This window comes from Buteo buteo, chromosome Z, assembly GCF_964188355.1.
Source record: "Buteo buteo chromosome Z, bButBut1.hap1.1, whole genome shotgun sequence".
NCBI classification, from domain to species: Eukaryota; Metazoa; Chordata; class Aves; order Accipitriformes; family Accipitridae; genus Buteo; species Buteo buteo.
The window spans coordinates 84,981,893-85,000,446 of record NC_134204.1 but is presented as its reverse complement, the minus strand read 5'-3'; the positions used below and the strand labels follow the sequence as shown (position 1 = coordinate 85,000,446).

General features: G+C 38.0%; 1 protein-coding gene across 1 annotated transcript in view; it reads right to left on the bottom strand.

Moving 5' to 3' along the window:
* The window catches only part of ADGRV1 (adhesion G protein-coupled receptor V1), a 284,803-nt gene that overhangs the window by 44,979 nt on the left and 221,270 nt on the right, over positions 1–18,554 (bottom strand). The window contains exon 85 of the mRNA XM_075019382.1: positions 10,841–10,998. Within this exon, the coding sequence (XP_074875483.1) occupies positions 10,841–10,998 (158 nt within the window). The remainder of the gene's footprint in view (positions 1–10,840; positions 10,999–18,554) is intronic.

Here is an 18,554-nt window from a genome sequence, read left to right as displayed (position 1 = left end):
TGTTCTGAGGACTGTGGTACATTGTAATCAGTTTTTATGTTAGTTTTACTACAGTAGGAAAGTCCTTAGAGTAAACACAAGATTTTGTCCAGTGATTTACATAATAACGATGCTGGTGAGAATTTGAAAGATAGGCTGCAGTATTTTCATGCCAGGTTTGTAATTTTTAGATTACAAAATTCACGAACCAGGAAAAGTATTGAAATGATACAAAAATTCAGTTACCTCAAAGGGAACCTAAAAGGAGCTGTAATGGGTACGAAAAAAATGTTTATCTGGCCTTGCCTCCAACAAGGGCCAAGATGTGGCCAGATGGGGTACTTCTACCAGTAATTGTCCCATTTACAACTCAGGAGCTTCCTGTACCAGACACAGTTTCTTTCTAAACTTTCTAGTAATCTTCAGGGGACTTCTCTTTCACAAACTCATGTTGAACCAATTATGGTGAACTTTGATAATTCAGAGTATCCAGTGACAAGGAACTCCACAGGAGTAGCATGAGATTCAGATAATAAAATGCCAGATCACTCAGCTGAAATATCTGTCAGCCCTGCATTTGTTGTTTGGTTTCCTTATAGCAGAAGTAAGAATAAGAAATAGAAGGAAACAAAAAACCCAGAACATTTCCAAACAGCTATGCTTTCACCTACAGTGGTTTTAAATCTGTAACAAAATAAACCCACACAGTTTTATATTTCTGAAATAAACCCCAAAGAGAAAAGAAAGACTATGGTGACAGTTTTATTTTCTGCTGTGCTGTAAGACACCTGTACTGACCCATGAAGAGAAATAATCTGATGATGAGGCTCATGTGTCTACACCTACACCTACTGCAACCCAAGCAGCAGCTTACTGAGGTCCACAAAGAAGTTTACTACCACAGGACTGTGATCCGGTCAGCCTCTGCATGACTTCTTCAGAAATGAGAACTGCAATGGTTGTCACATCTATGTGCCTGAAAGGACTGGAAAAATGGTAAGAAATACTAAATTTTACAACACAGGATGAGACTGCCTAAAATTTATTCATAGCTGGGGCCTGGAATAGATTCTGCCAGTTGAATAGTGCTGGTTCAGACACTGCAGAGAAAGAAAAAAAGAGAAAAGGAGAAATAATTTTCCAGTGTCAAATGCATGCTGTATACTAACTGCCTTCATATGCAGGATACACCTATTTTGGAAAGCATGGCAAAGAGATACGCATCAACCTCTGACCCTGCCCCTGTCAGCACTAAGAGCTGTGTGGCCCCTTGCTAGCCCAAGGCTGGGAGGACAAGGAGGAAGGAAACGAAAAAAAGTGGAAACAACTGCAAAGAGGAACAAGAAGACAACGAAGAGCCTTGCAGTGCTCCCCATCGCGATCCACTGTCACACCTTTGATGGTTCACCTAATGGCAAGTTGAAGATTGAGGTGGTTTCGTATATGTCATTGTAATTTCGCCTAATGATGGGACAGTTCACACGGCTAACCTCTGTTATCCCTGTGTAGTGCCTACTGATTATGAAAGAATACTTTGACGGTGCCTGCCACAACCTATTTTACCAGGGAGGGAAGCAGCAATGGAAATCCTCCTGCACAATTCTATTCAACAACTGCCCACGGTGCATAGTAAAAGGTTCTTTAAAAATGCCTTCTTGCTATATATTTTATACTATACAGTTAGGAAAAAAAAATGGATGAACACTTGGGCAGAAAGAAAACCTACTATGTGAATGAACCAAAACCTCAGTTGAACAAAGGCATCAAAACAGAAGTAAGTCATAAGACCTATGAAAATATGATCAGCTCATTGCTCTGGAGAAAATCTGTAGCACCATGAGGAAAAGTAACTGAAATGAACTAGAAGCACAACACACTGCTTTTATGGATTGCCAGCACTGGAACTCTCTTCAGGACACCAGGATTAGTGCCTTCAGGATACCACGTTCAGTCAAGCAGGTGGGTTTTGATGATGTTTTTGCAGTTGGTACCCAGAAAAAAGCATAATTTTTCAATTTGAATTATATATTTCAGAAGATAATACATTATCTTCTTCATCGAATAGACATATAATTCAAAAGAAAATAAACTTCATATTCTGAAATTGCCAATTTTTCTGTTTCTTCTGTCTGTAGAGTTAGAACTACGCCTTAACTTTACGTATTCAGTCTGTTTCATTACAAAACTGTCAGGTAGCCTACCTGAAGGTTTTCTTCCTTCTGTACCTGATATTACAGATAAAATTCTCCAGGACAATGAGTCTGAGTAGTGACAAATATTAAATCAAATAGAAATCAATAAAACTGGAAATTATTAAATAATATTAAAATTCTGAAGTGTAATGTTGAGTATGTCTTTGCAGCAAGCATCTAGATCATTTAACTATGGAAAATAAAGAATGCACTATGCTTTCATAATGTATCCAAATGTTTGTATTCTCACCACTGTGTTGGCCCATATTATGTCTTTTTCTATTGCCCGAAGTGTTTAATTTTTTTTTTTTTTCTAAAAATAGGAAAGTCAATAAAAGAAGCAATTAAATAATATGGCTTTAATGATCTTATGAGTTTACCTATAAATATTTACTAGGTGTCTTCCCCTTAGGTTGTTAAACTGATAATGCAATTTTAATTACTTTTAATTGTTCTTGGATAGACATGAAGACCTATTGCAAAACCTGAAAGATGTCTACAAATATTTTTTCCTAAATGATTGGGGAGTATGTATTGCTTCACAGAATTTCACCAATTTGAGGGAGACCTAAATTAGTAAAACATTTACAGACTATTGCTTAAGAAGTCATGGGTTAAACTTAGCAACAGAACTATGAAAAAGCCACAAACACAATTTTTTTTTAAAATAAGCTTGAATAACAGTGTTCCAAATCCTGCTGGCTCCATTTTCAATTGCTTTTGACAACTGCTGTAGAAAAGGAGCTTGGTAACAGGATTTTGTGGCCAAAATAAAGAAGTTAAGAGATTTCCTCATAGAGTTCAAAGGAGAAAATACCATTACCACCACTACGACGCAATCAGTGACTCATGACAAAGCCTCTGATTCCAGATTGGGAATGTGAGAGATGTGCAGGATTTAACAGTAGTGGATACTGAAGAACAGAAAGGTGGTAGGTACATGTCCATGAAATCCAATTGGACAAAATTGTTCATTGATAATTTGTAAAAATAGGAAGCAGCAAACCTGTTAAAATACTATTTTTGATTCATTTATATTTTTTGATCTGCTACTCCTTGTGGCAAAAAAAGAGTTTGAAAGTAAAGAATACTTCCTAAAAGAGAAGCACACCTCCCATTAAGCGTAAAGACTACATCACTAGTGCAAAATCATAGAAGACTGGCCTCTCTAACCTTTCCACTAAATCTCAGTTTTTCTGCAAACTTTCTCATACGTCTTTAAGACACTTTTTATGGTATAATCAAATGAAAGATGAGGCATCTTATTATAGCTTATGCTATTGCTGTTATTCAGGGAACACAGCGAATCCCAGAACAAGAGCAAATCAAAAAAGAAAGAAAAATTTAAACCTACTTACCTCCATTTAATAAAACTATTTAGAAGTATTATGCAAAATATTCAATGAGCGCTAAATTCACAACTGTACAGGCATAACTCACGCAAATTAACTTGCTTCTGCAGATTTCTTTAAAGGAAGAAAGCTAATTTGGGCATGTGAAGCACAGTGCAAACAATCTAAATTACATGGGTGCAGATGATGCATTTAAGTTGTTATCTTATTCAGATCTTTTTTCTTTATTTCAGCTTGTAATTGTGCTTGTGCATTTTGCCTTTACTGTATTTGTAAAAATCTCAGAGGCAAAGATTTGTTTTTCTCCTAATTACAAAAAAAAAAAAAAAAAAAAAAAAGCCCCTGGAGCACTACGAAGACTGAGATATTATATCCAATGCATGACTGTGATGAATATTCTGAATACAGTGCATAACTCTTAGTTCAGAGGTAGCCAACATCGTTCTTGATTTCTAGATGCATATTGTCATGTCAAGATGAAAGCAGTCCTGCAATTCACTGTTCCTTCAATTCTCTTAGATACATGATAAGTATCTTATAATTCGAGATAAAGATTTTAGCGTACAGCTCACAGGATAAGGTAGACATGTAACTACAGGTTTAGAAACACATTCTCACTTAGAATCAAAAGCCCCGTCCTGAGCACAAAAGCACGGTTGGAATGTCCTGCACTTGCATTTTGTATGGCTTATTTGTTTCTTGAGACAATCAGATAGTAGTAGGTATAGGTGGACCATCCCAACATGTTCTGTCATGATCAGGAATTGCATACTACTAAGACAATAAATATATTGAAGAAGTTTATATGAAGAAACACGCAAGAAGGTAGTTAAAATTTTATGGCTAACTATCTAAGGCATTCTTCATGAAGCTCTATTTTGGCAACATAAAGTTTTAATCTTTAAATTAATTTTGGCACATTTACAATGATGATACTTGAATCAGGTACGTTCTACTGCGTATTTATGTGTAGGGCACGAAAATTATGCCACTACATGTTGTTCAATAAATGGAGGTCATCTATTCAAAAAGGTATTATCAGAAAAAAATGCAGGTGATTTTTCAATTCAAATTTTTCTGATATATTTTCAAAGCTTTTTGTGAAATTATGAAAGGTTAGCAAACAGTTGGAAAATAAAATTATGTATATTGGATTGCTGTCTTATTCATCACCAATTTCTGTATTTGCCTATTATTAGGACTGTCAAGAAAAAACAATCTTCTCTTATATATGCCTATTTCAACCTCCTGTTATTTCAGCCAAATACAACCATCCTGCTTTATACCACCTGATTTCTTTCAAAAGCCATCTTTCTTGTTGCAAACTTAAATATTAGTTCACCCAGAGGCTGTTTATCCAATGCACACTTCTGACTTGGCTCACGTCAAGGTTAACTTTTGAGAAGTTAATTTCTATATATAGCAGAATAATCAGTCAACAGAACATGTTTGCTGAAAGGCTGGCAAACTGAATAAGTTCAAACTGACGTCTCTTTTCTAGAAAATGCAATGCATATCTTTGAAAGAGTATACTAGAGGTAGGCTTGACATTCTTTGTATTCAAAGAGTTGACATTCACGATATTTTCCAACACTCACTTTTGAGGAGGAAGAGCTGCCTGCTCTAAGAGAAAATTAATTCTTGACTCTCCCACTGCCCTTTCTTCTATCCTTCTCCTGTTGAGGAAAATTCCCTGACTTAAGGAAGCTGTATCAATCACCATGTAAAACAACAGGACTAGTAATAGAGAAATTCTGGAGCAGCAAAAAAGAACATGAGAGGGCAACCTCACATATTTGGTGTTCCAGACAGGGCAATGAGAAGTGTGCATATTGCTCAAGTTAGGATTTGGCAAATGCTATTTATTTGTGTTTATTCTCTACTACAACCCAGTTTTAATCACATTCTTTCACAGTGATATCCTGGGCATAAGAAAAGAGTATGATAAGCTCTCTGGTAATATCACAGACGACTGCCAAAGGAATTGACAAGAATTACTAAAAGCAGAATTTTGCTGGCCTAGCTGTCCTTGGGTCATGATAGTTTCTTGAAAGCCTGGAAACTACAAGAACAGGGTATGAGAGATGTGACTCTATGCAAGAGTACCCAGGATAAATCTAGAGGACTAGGAAGAATATATGCATGACAGAAAAGGAGGTACAACTAATAAATTAATATCTGTGTATAAATGTATGTGAAATACCCCAATTCCATCCTATAGTTTTCCAGGAAACTATACAACCATATACAAACAGATCATCTTTGCAGTTTTTCTCTTAGATACATATGGTGAAAGCCAGCATTGTTGTTCTGCTCTTAGTAACAAAAACATGTGGAAGTCCCCTTTAGTGTGGGTAACAACAAACTCTCTGCTCCTACAGACAGAACAAAATAGTAAAACACAGTACTGTTACCTAAGTTCAGGAAGATGTTTTACTACAGCAGGCAGAATTTATTCTAACAGCTGTAGAAGACTCATCTGGTGGCCCTCTAAGAAGGAGTGACTGCGTTGGTAGATAAAGGAAGAGCAACTGATGCCATCTATCTTAACTTCTCTGAGGCCTTTGGCATGGTCCCACACAATATCCTTGTCTCTGAATTGAGGAGATATGGGTTTGATGGATGGAATACTTGATGGATAAGTAATTGGCTGGATGGCCACATCCAAAGAAGTGCAGTCAAGAGCTCAGTGTCCGAATGCAGATCAGTAACAAGTGGTGTCCTTCAGGGGTCCACGCTGGGACCAGTACTGTTCAATATCTTTATTAATGACAGAGAGAGTGGAACTGGGTGTGCCCTCAGGAAGTTTGTGGATGATACCAAGCTGAGTGGTGTAGCTGATACGCTTGAGGAACGAGATGCCATCCAGAGGGACCTTGACAGCCTGGAGAAGTGGGCCCATGTGAACCTCATGAAGTTCAACCAGGCCAAGTGTAAGGTCCTGCACCCGGGATGGGGCAATCACCAGTATCAGTGCAGACTGGGAGATGAAGAACTGCGAGCAGCCCTGACGAGAAGGACTTGGGGATACTGGAGGATGAAAAGCTGGACATGAGCTGGCAATGTGTGTTTGCAGCCCAGAAAGCCAATTGTATCCTGGGCTGCATCCAAAGCAGGGTGGCCAGCAGGTCGAGGGAGGGGATTTTCCCCTCTGCTCCGCTCTGGTGAGACCCACCTGCAGTACTGCCTCCAGATCTGGGGTCCTCAGCAGAAGAAGGACATGGCCCTGCTGGAGCAGGTCCAGAGGAGGGACACAGAAATGATCAAAGGGATGGAACACCTCTCCTGTGAGGGAAGGCTGAGAGTTAGGCTTGTTCACCAAGAAGAAGAGAAGGCTCTGAGGACAGCTTAGTGCAGCCTTTCAATATTTAAAAGGGCTTATAAAAAAAGACAAAGAAAGACTTTTTACCAGGGCCTCTAGTGACAGGACAAGGGGCAATGGTTTTAAACTGAAAGAGGGTAAATTTAGAATAAAAAAAGGAAGAAATTTTTTTACAGTGAGGGTGGTAAGACATGGGAACAGGTTGTTCAGAGAAGTTGTGGATGTCCCATCTTCAGAAGTGTTCAAGGTCAGGTTGGACAGGACTTTAAGCAATGTGATCTAGTGGAAGATGTCCCTGTCCATGGCAAGGGGGCTGGACTAGATGATCTTTGAAGGTCCTTTCCAACCCAAACCATTCTATGATCCTGTGATTCTGGGTAGTTCAAGATGAACCTTCTTTGCAAGGTAAGCTTCAGAGTATTCCAACAATAGGAGAAAAGAGAGTAAGAAAAAGATTTGACTCAATTTTTAACGTAGCCACTTGCATATTCAATTTATTTGATAAAAAAATGGTATACACTACAAATAAGGATGAACTTTACTGTTTCTATTCTGATTAAATTTCTACTGAAGTTAGTAATAGCCTTCCTCAGGTAGAGATGACAAATATGGAACTTCAGAATTACCAGCTATAGTTTAAGAGGCTTTTCCTACAATCTGTGAAATGACCAAAAGAATGTACAGTTAGAAGCCAGATAACAATTCTTTTTTCTTTCAAATCTGCATATCCAACACCTTTTTCTGTTTTATGGAAATATGCAAGACAGTGACCTTGCTATTTTATTTTTATTGACAACATTCAGTAATGTTTTGCATGAATTATTGCAGAATCCACATGCTGTCACCTGCATCACACTGCATTTCTAACTATCTTCTAACTGAATGACTCCCAGAAAGGGAATAAACACTACTAGTTCAAATATTCACATGCAAATAGGTGTTTGTATGAATATCTATGTATAAATGATAATTACATGTCTATATATGCCACTTTTTCCTTTCTGCAGTACTCTTTGCTCTCTGGAATTTCAATCATAGAATCATGAACAGGTGTCCACAATTACTAGTAAAAGTAAAACCGTATTTAAAAATATTTTTGTCTATGTTTACAGCTCTCTACTCTTGATATGTCAGAATTGTTTACAGTGTCATTCACCTGGAATTCTATTCTTTCTCTAGAAAAGGTGACTAATGGAGAGCAGACAGTTTTCCAAAGCAGTGATTTTCTTTTTTTCTTTTTTTTTTTTCCTTTTTTTTTTTCATTACTTACTGCACTGTTCAAAGTGGAGAAGTTTGGGTGCCGAATCTCAGGCTGGAGGCTGGGGAAGGTTTTTTCTGCTGTAGGAATTCATTCTTGTGGTTGACTGAACTGGGACTAAATCAGTATGGGGATGACAGCCAGAGACAAGCTAGAATAAGACACTAAACATAGGCAACTGTTGCTTGGTAGCTCCACCTTTCCTCTGGTTTTGGATGAAGCAGAGAGAAACCCTGGCAATATTCATTGCCATAACAAACCAGCAAAATATTGGGTGCCTCTGCAACATAAAGAAGCAACATTAGCAAAAGACCTCCCTACCCCATAGGATCTTGTAAGTCTCACTGAAGCCAGAATTCGGTAGAGGCGTGATCCAGGAGCCCCTCTCTGTTGCAGAAGCAGCACACAGCTGACTGCAGGCAACTTTGCCATTATGAAAAATGTTGTTTCCCACAGCACCCCCTGAGGTGATTGCAATAACAGCACTGAAGCAGGAGCTGCTCCCACTGAGCTTGTAAGAACATGGAGTCAGTGAAGTGAACTTCTCCAAAGAGTGGGTCATATGGTAAGATCCAAAATTTAAAAGTGGTAATAGGTCTCACCACTGCAAACTGCCTTTGAATATGTCTTTAAAAGCACAATATACCCATGAAACATTAAAAATAATGTAAATACACTGCCACCATCTCAAATTTCAGACAGAAATATTCAGTCAGAAAGTCAAAGGCCTTTAGTTAACAGTTAGGACCATGTTATGTAGTTATAGGCAACATTACAAACTACAGAAATCACCAGCCTTTCTTTCTGGAAGCTTACGCTATAAACACAGCTACACAGAGAGCCCTTATACAACCCCAGGCACCATAAACCTCAGCAAGCAGCTCTTTTTCTTCTCTAAAACAGCCTCTCTCCAACTTGCTCTCACTCACACTGCATGAGGTTCTTTCATTTGTGCTTGCAAATGCCCTATGGTAGCAAAACGCCAGTTTGCTTTGCAGGTGCACATGTAGTAAAAGTTACAACCTGCCTTTAAAAAAAAAAAAAAAGCTCTTATTGACATTTTACTGAACACATCTCTTCCTGATTTTTCTTTTCCTTTTCTTCTGAGACCCTAGCATTCTCTATACCATTTTACTGGAAAAAGAAAACACTCTGAATCCTATGTTAAATCAAACAAACTTTTGTTTCAACCCTATTATTTCATGTCTTTACGTCATATAGATATAACTCCTATTAGTACTTTCTGCCATTTTGCATGCTGTCTTCATTTATGGTATTGTTTCAAAATTCAGTATTTTTTTTTCCTTAGTTCCTTGCTCTGAGACAAGCCCTAACCTTCAACATATGAATATGGAATCTCCATCCTTAGAGATATGAAAAAAAATTATTTATAAATAAATAAACTGTATTATTCAAGACTGAATAAGGAGCCACCTTTGTGATTGCTCCAGGCAGTCCCTTTTATACCAGAAAGAAATGAAAGAGTAAAGTGCAACTAAGGTCTTGAGTATCAAACTCATAAGCTGTGTTTATCAGACCTTATCCAAATTCATATAACTCTTAGTCAAGCTGACATTTTGTCACTAAGAAAGAAATTATTACCTGAAGAAATGCCCAGATAATAAATATTTAATAATTATTTTCATTTTCTCATAAAATGAGTGTAGTTCTATAACGCAAATGTTAAAAAAAATACCCCCCCCCATTTCATAATAAAAACATCACTGCAAATTTAAGCATTTGAACAAGACAGCTACTCTTTATAAATCTGAACAGTTACAAGCACTGGGCTACTCCATGGAATTTTTTAATAATCCACTGTCCCTTTTAAGTTCAGATGACATTTATTTAATGAACTGGGAAAAATGATTCAAGAATCTTTCACAAGTTTATAAAATCTAACTGACTTCATGCAGTCAGGGAGAAAATAGATACACTTTTATTAAAGTCTGTATATTTGCACTTGTTTATAAAACTCAATTCTTTTTCCAAAAACACCACGAAAACAAAAGAAATATTCTAAGCTTCCCACAGAGTGTCCTATTATGATGGTGTTTCTCTGAACTGCTGCAACTTTATTTTGGGAACATTATTGTATTTGAAATTGTTCTAACAGAGGAGACCGAGCGATACTTCCTGTTTTGCACGAGACAGATCTTTTCTTTCAAGCACGTTTCAGTTGCGAGCAGCACTAGGAAATTTGAAAACGGGGGCATTAACTCCAACACGCAGCCTGCGCCTGACCGCTCCGCCACTGAATATACTGCCAGACACAAGGGCCAGGAGCCGTGCAGAGGAGCGCAGCGGGGGTTTGTACGTTATCGCTGCCCCGCACGCAGGCAATCACTGCTCCTGGGATATAAGCCCCAGCCATCCCTGGGAGAGGGCTGTTAGATACCCCCAGCCAAAACCGGGCACGGGGACACGGTGCTGCAAGCAGGGCGGTGCTGTTTTATCGCTGTTCCCTTCACTAGACTAGACTTAACCAGTGATACTAATTTCTTGGTTTGGGTTTAACAGGTTTTTATCCTCCTAAGACAGTTAAGCATCTGCATAACATTCACCATTAAAGTACTTTCACCGACTTCAAAGGGACCGCTAGCATGCTTAATCTTAAACAAGTGCATAGGTATCTATTGAACTGTGGTTTCTAGTGGGGTTTTCTGAACTGGCAAGAACAGTCAGTACTGTTCTGAAAGTCCAACTTGTTTGCGCAGGGGTAGCCAACGAATCATACCTGCAGCATTTGTTCTTCCTCTGAAGATATCGTCATACGCTTTCCATTGTGGGGTCACCTGGTAGGCGTGGATGAACACCACAAAAACCACTACCAAGCACATTAATGGCACCAGAGCAGCGGTGAAGAGAGCAGCGTAGGCATTTGGAATGAAACACCTGATGGAAAAAAATGGAAAGAAATGCTGTTGATAAATATAAGAGACACCTTGAGCAGTCATGAGTGAAATTTCAAAACCAAGTGTTTTTGAAGATGGATGTGCTTTACAAACCATAAAGTCTTTAACTCTATTCCCAGAGTAACCTTGATAGGATGCATTGGGCTCTGTTGGTTCTTATCCCCTCATCACATCTTAAGGAATATGACATTTGCACCTTAGAAGTATGCATGTTACATTTTAGCCTAGCCAGCTGGAGAGAGTTTGAGAGATTTGAACTGTTGCAATGGAACAAATTATATTTTAACAAACTCCATGCATGCTATATCCATTTAACATGATCACTCTTAGTCACCAAAGTCTAAAAGGGCATTATGCAATTTTCTATACTTAGCTCCTGAAACCACAAATTAAATTTTGAGAAATATATTTTTTAAATAAATGAACAAGTCTTAAAGGCAAGATAACTATTCCTCCTCAAGTTGTTGGAAATTATATGTCACTTGCACACTGAAGCCAAATGCTCGCTCCCTCCCTTTTTTTTTTTTAAATTGTCCTGTCTCTCCTTACCCTTTCCATTTATTAAAGTTATAATTATTTATAAAGATGTGACAGGAACATGAGTTATTCCTGAAAATAGTCAAATTACGCATATAAGATGATGACTTGAGGGATATGGAGATGATAGTTAAAGAGAGCTCTCAACAGTATGAGAGATCAGGGTTTTCTGTGAACTCCCTGGAGATCACTATGTGCTTTACAGCCACTGACCTACTCTAGAGATGACGCACAACAGAGCAGCCCAAGGGACGGCTCAGGAGTCAGTATGTCTAGAGAGTATGTGGTCACTGCTATCCCTATTAAGAGGGTGTAACTTACCCAGCCTTTCTGTTTGTCAGGTCAGTCAGCTCTGCTAAATAAGCTTGGAGTCAATGCTGGTATAATATGCATCTGAGAAGAGCCTGGGTACATGTTTCACTGGTATACCTGGTATACCTTCTGGGGTTGCTCAGGCGGACATGCGTACTCTGTCCAGCAAGTCAAGACTGCATTCTATGTCAGCTCTTCCAGACTATCAGTCAGGCACACTCACTGAATCCCAAAATCACTTCCAGCAGAATCTAGATACCTTCTACGACTCTCTTCAGAAAGTACAGGCACAGTCTGACACCAAGCTGAGCTGCCACCTGATTAACATCACTGAGCAAGTAAGCAACAGGGAAGATAGGAACTCTCTATTGCAATTAAAGGTGTTTGTTTCACAGAATCAAAGAATAGTTGAGGTAGGAAGGGACTGCTGGACGTCATCTTTCCCAAACCCCCTAATCAAGCATGAACACATAGAGCTGGTTGCCCAGGACTGTGTCTAGATGGGTTTTTAATATCTCCAATAATGGAGACTCCATGACCTCTCTGGGCAACCTGTTCCAGTGCTTGGTCACCCTCACAGTGAAAAAGTGTTTCCTGATGTTCAGATGGAGTCTCCTGTGTTTCAATTTGTGCCCATTGTCTCTGGTCCTGTCGCTGGGCACCACTGAAACCACCACCCGGCTCCATCCTCTGTGCACCCTCCCGTCAGGTGTTTCTATACCTGGATAAGATCCCCCTGAGCCTTCTCTTCTCCAGTTCTCCCAGCTCTCTCAGCCTTTCCTCATGGGAGAGATGCTCCATCCCTTACTGATCTTGGTGGCCCTTCATTGGACTCTCCCCAGTCTGTTCCTGTCTCTCTTGTACTGGGGAGCCCAGAACTGGAGCCAGCACTCCAGGTGTGGCCTCACCAGTGCTGAGCAGAGGGGAAGGATCACCTTCCTTGACCTGCTGGCAACACGGTTGTTTCCTGGAAACAACATCTGATCCATTTCATCCTTCTAATTTTTAATATTTCTTAGGCATGAAAGTTATTTCTGTTCCCCAAACGTAATCTTGAATGGGCCCAATTAGCATTAAGACATGAAGGCACGTTACCATAACCGGTGCTGCTTTTAATGATTATACTGAAGCCAAGAATCTTAGTAAAAATATAGTCTTCTACAAAATCATATTTATGTTCTGAAACTTGTAATTTTTTTTTAATTTGATACATTTTTGTATTTCAGAGATTTCAAAAACTATCTGAATGTCTTCAAAGTTTTCTGTGACCACTCCTTTATATTCTGTTAGTGAATGCTGCATAAAAATGAAAACCCACAGAGCTGGATCACTTTTACTAATACCCCCAGGTACTTGCTTGAAAAAAGACACTGAAAAGTTATGTAGACAAGAAGTACACAAAGCTGTATTAACCTACAAAGCTTACTTTGGATTTTTTTCTTGAAAGCAACGGTGAGTGATTCAGCGATGACCACTATTTTCTGTACTTTTTATACACATATGTGTGTGATGATATATGTTGAAAGATCTTTCATGTTGGAAATCACATGGCATATCATTATAGGGACCAACTGAAAACATTCATGATACTTGACACTAGGGGCAGACATGTATTATTCCATTACCATGACACATTTGTCACATGGAGCTACTGTGTGTCTCGTATTTCTAGCATTGGATGGGAATAGAAGAAAATTGTCCCAAAACATCAACAAAACTGGTGTTCCAGAACACAACTATTCTACAGAAAAAGGCCTACAAAGACTGATGTGGAAACTGGAATGAACTACATAATTACAAACCTTACTTGTTTAAAGAAAAACATTATCTCCTGCAGTATAGCCTTCAAGCAAGTTTGGTTGTTTTGGGTTTTTTTCGAACATGCACTAGACTTTGCAAAGTAAGTCTTTAATCCACGAAAGACAGAGCCATTGTGCATAATGAAGTTCTTTTGTATTTCTTTCTTGGGAAAGTAACTTAAGGTTTTTGTTTTGCTTATTTTGAATCTGAGTAATAGCAAAAAACCAAATAGCTACCTGTTGAAATACATGCCTTGTGCAATGGGGACAACAAAAAATCAAACACTGTTAGCTTCTTCAGAGACTGTCATTTTATTACCAAGTTTCTGTGACTTCCTATTAACACTTGCTATTACCAAATCGTACTTCCCCCCCACCCTCCGACTGTTTTGAGGTTTGCAACCAGCTTACACCTCCTCTGGCATTGAAAAGACAACTGTTTAGCTTTTGTCTCAAGCTGCCTCCACTCTTGCCCTTCTTGATTATTGTTACCTGACTGGAGGGTCCATCTTTGATTATGTTTTGACCACTTCGTTCTGACCACTGACTTTGTTTTGATCCCTGATTTTGTTTTGATTACTATAAATTTCTCTGGTAAACCACAACAGTAATATATACCCATTGGCTGATTCTCTTTCACTACTCCAAGTACTTCTCTTTCACTGAAGTAATTCATTTACATTATCTTCAAGACTCCCTGTGGTAGCCTCCCCATCTCCTACTCCACTCATGGTGTCACTTTTCCCATAAACAGCACTCTACTTCCATCTCAAATGTTTCTAACTTACAAATTTTTTTTTCTAACTTATGATAATATTAAACACATTATCCAAAGCTCTGTGTAGGTCTGTATCTGTTATAATTCTATGAAAGAGGCTAGAAATAATTTTAGAAATAATCCTCTTTAGAATGTGTCTTCTCCAAGGTATAAACCCATACTAGTATGTAATGATTTGTTAATCATTTTAGAACTGAAAAAAAACCCCAACCAAACCCAGAAAATATATTAGGTTTTTTCCTTCAGTATGAAGAAATAAGACTCTTACTTTACATATTTTTTTGCCATGACTAGAATGATGAGAAACAGCTTTAATATATGATTTTTTTTTCTCTTTTGAGAACTACTGAAGATGTTAATTAAATCTAAATTGATACTTTTAAATACAATAAACACAGAGAGATTAGGACATACAAATTAACAGACAATATCATCTTCCTTTTGGGAAAAACATAATCTCAGAAAATCATATACATTTAAATCAATTCATTGACTAAAATGACCTCACTTATTGGCCAGCCAGAATCAGGGCTTTACCTTGGTTTTGTTTTTTGGTTTTTTTTTTTCTCTTCTAATCTATAAAAAGGGATTGCTAGGCTTGCTTTCATCTCAAGGGGGTGAAGCATGTTTATCTGACCCTTTAAGTGTCTTTGTAAAGCCTTATGTGATCTCTTAAACCATAACATTTCCTAAAATCTGGAGAGGTATTCCAGCTACATAAGATATGGAAGGCCCTCTTTTATTTTTCTAATACTTTTAAAGGAAAAAGAGAAAACAACCGAAAAGATGTATACTGGAACTATTTGCCAACACAATTACATAATTAGTATTAAAAAAGGAAAAAGAAAAAAAAAACAAGCAATATTGCTAAGGCAATAAAGACTATTTAAAAATTCAGGAAGGTATTCAATGAAAGGACTGACATATTTTGTTCCCGTCTAAGTGAGAAAGATTTAAAATAACTCAACGTGTTAAAGACAGTTTCATTCTGTTATTGCCATAACTTGAATTCTAAGGACAATCTCCTTCAACTGCATCTTGAAACTATGGAGACTTAAGTTTGACAAAAATTGGAAGTGTTCTTGTCTATTAAATACCTGGTGTTCTCATTTAGTTTTGTCAGCAGGCAGCTAACCTTTTGACTTCTACTTGTCATGTGAGTTTCTCTCCAGAGATAGACCTAGATTATTATTATTACTATTGTTGTTCCTATTTTTTAATTTGTTATTTTTTTAATTTTCATTATTGTTATTTAATCTGGGCAGAAACCTCGACAACTCTTGAGCTTCTCCCTTGCTTCAAAAGGCACAGCTGGTTGGTGGGCAGCCTGGCATAGAGAACAGGCAATTGTGGCACCATGTGTGTTTGCTCATATTGTGCATGTTACATCAGGAAAGTAAAAGGCAAAGGTCAGACACATGAATTTGCGCTTACATTTGTATTTCATCACCTCCATTTAGAGAAAGAAATCTCTGTACCTAAAATAACCTAACAAAAGGCAAAGCCTGAATCACTTATTCATACTTACTCAGCAAATTCTTCACAAAGTAGATAAGACAATGCTAAAAAATGAAAACAGGCAAGCTAGGTTATGATCTACATACACTTCTAGATATTCACACATTCTGGGCTTTCTTAAAAAGCAACTTGCTCTGTTCCAGATCTTGGCTTTGTTGCAGAAGAAGGCTACATTACCTTTGAGTTGGCACTTCATATTTCATCTTAGAACATGCTCCACAATTTTCTACTAAGTGCAGAGCAGGCCAGACAATAGAAACATTTTTTGCAAATAATTACTTGCTAAAAAGTTGCTAATCTTACAAATTATCTACAGCAAATTGTGTATGACCTGTATCTAAGCAACATAACAAAAACTAAAATGTCTTTCTTTTCTGAACTCATTCTAGATTATGATATTTTTTATCTGCTTCTGATGTTTTGGGCAGCTTAAAAGTTTGATAATCAACCCTTTTTTGAAAACATCATAGGTTTTTAATAGGCAGAAGCTCTGGGCTTTTAATTTTGACACAATTGTTAAGTATAACCCTCTGAGAAGATCTGATCTCTTGCATTGCATCTCAGAATCACCAATAAACTCAGTTCTCTGCTACAAGTTTGTTTGCAATTTCAGCTGACAAATTGCTCCCGTGTGAGGCTATATCTAGTGCAATAATTCTTTCATTTAGCAGTTTATGCTGCTCCCTCTCGTCCCTTCTTCCAAATTTCTGCTTGTTTTGGAATACTGCTGTTCTTTATATCAAATACCTTTGCACCACTTGGCAGTGAGGTACAAACCCAAAGCAGCAAGCGTCCAGGTAATGCTGTAGTATTTTATCTCCCTCAGCACCAAGCTAGAGGCCCCAATCCATGGACACTTCACATGCAATTTGGGATTGCGGAAGTTTTTGCATATGGCCATCTACCATGATGGTAGAACCAATGCAGTGAATCAGTGCAGAGCAGCTCATGAGTCACTGAGCTTTAAAGAAAAGCTTTTAAAGCAAACCAAAAATAATGCTCATTTACATTAAAACTGCATGCAGGAAAATGCCAGTATTAGCAACTGTTTCAGACTGAATCAGTGGTGTACATACCCTCAGAGCAGATAACCCTATCAGCTTTTGCAGTGTCAAAGCATCATGAACTTGAAGAATTCTGAACCTGAACAGATGATACAGTTCCACTCTTCTTTGTTTTATATTGTAACAGTAGTCATTTTCCATAAATATATTAAGCAACAAGATTAATGTTTGTGTTGTGTTTTGTTTTCCACTCTCCTGACACGGAAAGAAACACGCAGAAAATTTTGTTATATGTGTTTCTTTTTTTAAAAAAAATGCTTATGTTTCTATGAACCGATGTGAAGAAAACCAGCTGGAAAGGGTTGCTAGATACACTAGCAACAGACCCCACAACACCCTGAAAACACAGACTTAATACTTTTAAAACTCAGTGGAAGACTGAATTAAAGAGAGTGGCCCAATCTGATGTGCTTTGTGGCTGCCTTGGGCAATGGAAGGTGGTGTAGCTTTCATTTGGAGGTTTTTTTTGAGCTTTACTGCACAGATAGAAAGTTTGCAACCCAGCCAAAAAAAAAAACAACTCCATGATGCCACCTTGCTACCTAATGTTGCAGCAAGTGTTCGCCTGTGATGGTATAGATACAGCTATCGGATGGTTTAATACAAGTGAGAAATTGAAAATATTTTTGAACTACCATCAGAAATGAGTCACTGTCCATGTGAACCTTTGGCTAAAGGAAATTGTACTGTGGCTGAGAACTAAAAAGCTTTTCTCTCCATGAAAAAAGCTTTTCTCTATACCACACCCCATGTCATTACTGCCTGATGTCAGTCTAACCTGATAAAGAACATGCAACCTCTCAAAGAAACCTGTTTCAGTGCTTCACAGCACTTACCTCTAGACACCATTTCCCAGTGTAAAACTTAACTCTTTCTTGGCACAGTGTATGCATATTACATCTTGGCATAGCCAACAAGGATGTGGGAAACAGATTTTTCCCTTGTTTGGTGCAACATTTCTTTATCTACTTGTAAATTGCTACAATTTTCTCCTCTGGTCTTCTTTTAACTGAATAGTCCTAGATCTTTCAGTCTTTGTGAGCATATTTCGTACTTAAGACCTTTGCTGGTCTCATGGATTACACCACTTTACTAATGTATTTCTTAAATTATTGGGCCTAGCACCTTTGCTAGCATTTCATCTCCGTACATGACTACAGCAGAAGGACTTTGTGTGTCCTTAAGACTAAGTTGCTTTATATATAGGCCAATACCATGTTTGCCTTTTGTGCTGTTGCACAAAGTTGTTGACTCATGTTCAGTTTATCATCCACGATATGCACGAGATCTTTTTGTGGAGAACTGGTAAACAGCCAGTTATTCCCCATCCTATTTTTGCATAGCTAATTATTCTTGGCAAGATGCAATTCTTTCCACATGTCCCACTGAATACCATACTACTTTTTCAGAACTGATCTCAGATGTCAATAACATTATGAATTATAACCAACATTCAATGTACTTCTTTCCCAGCTTTGCGCTGTGGTAAATTTGAATGCAAACTCCTTTATCCCAGGCTTGTATTATA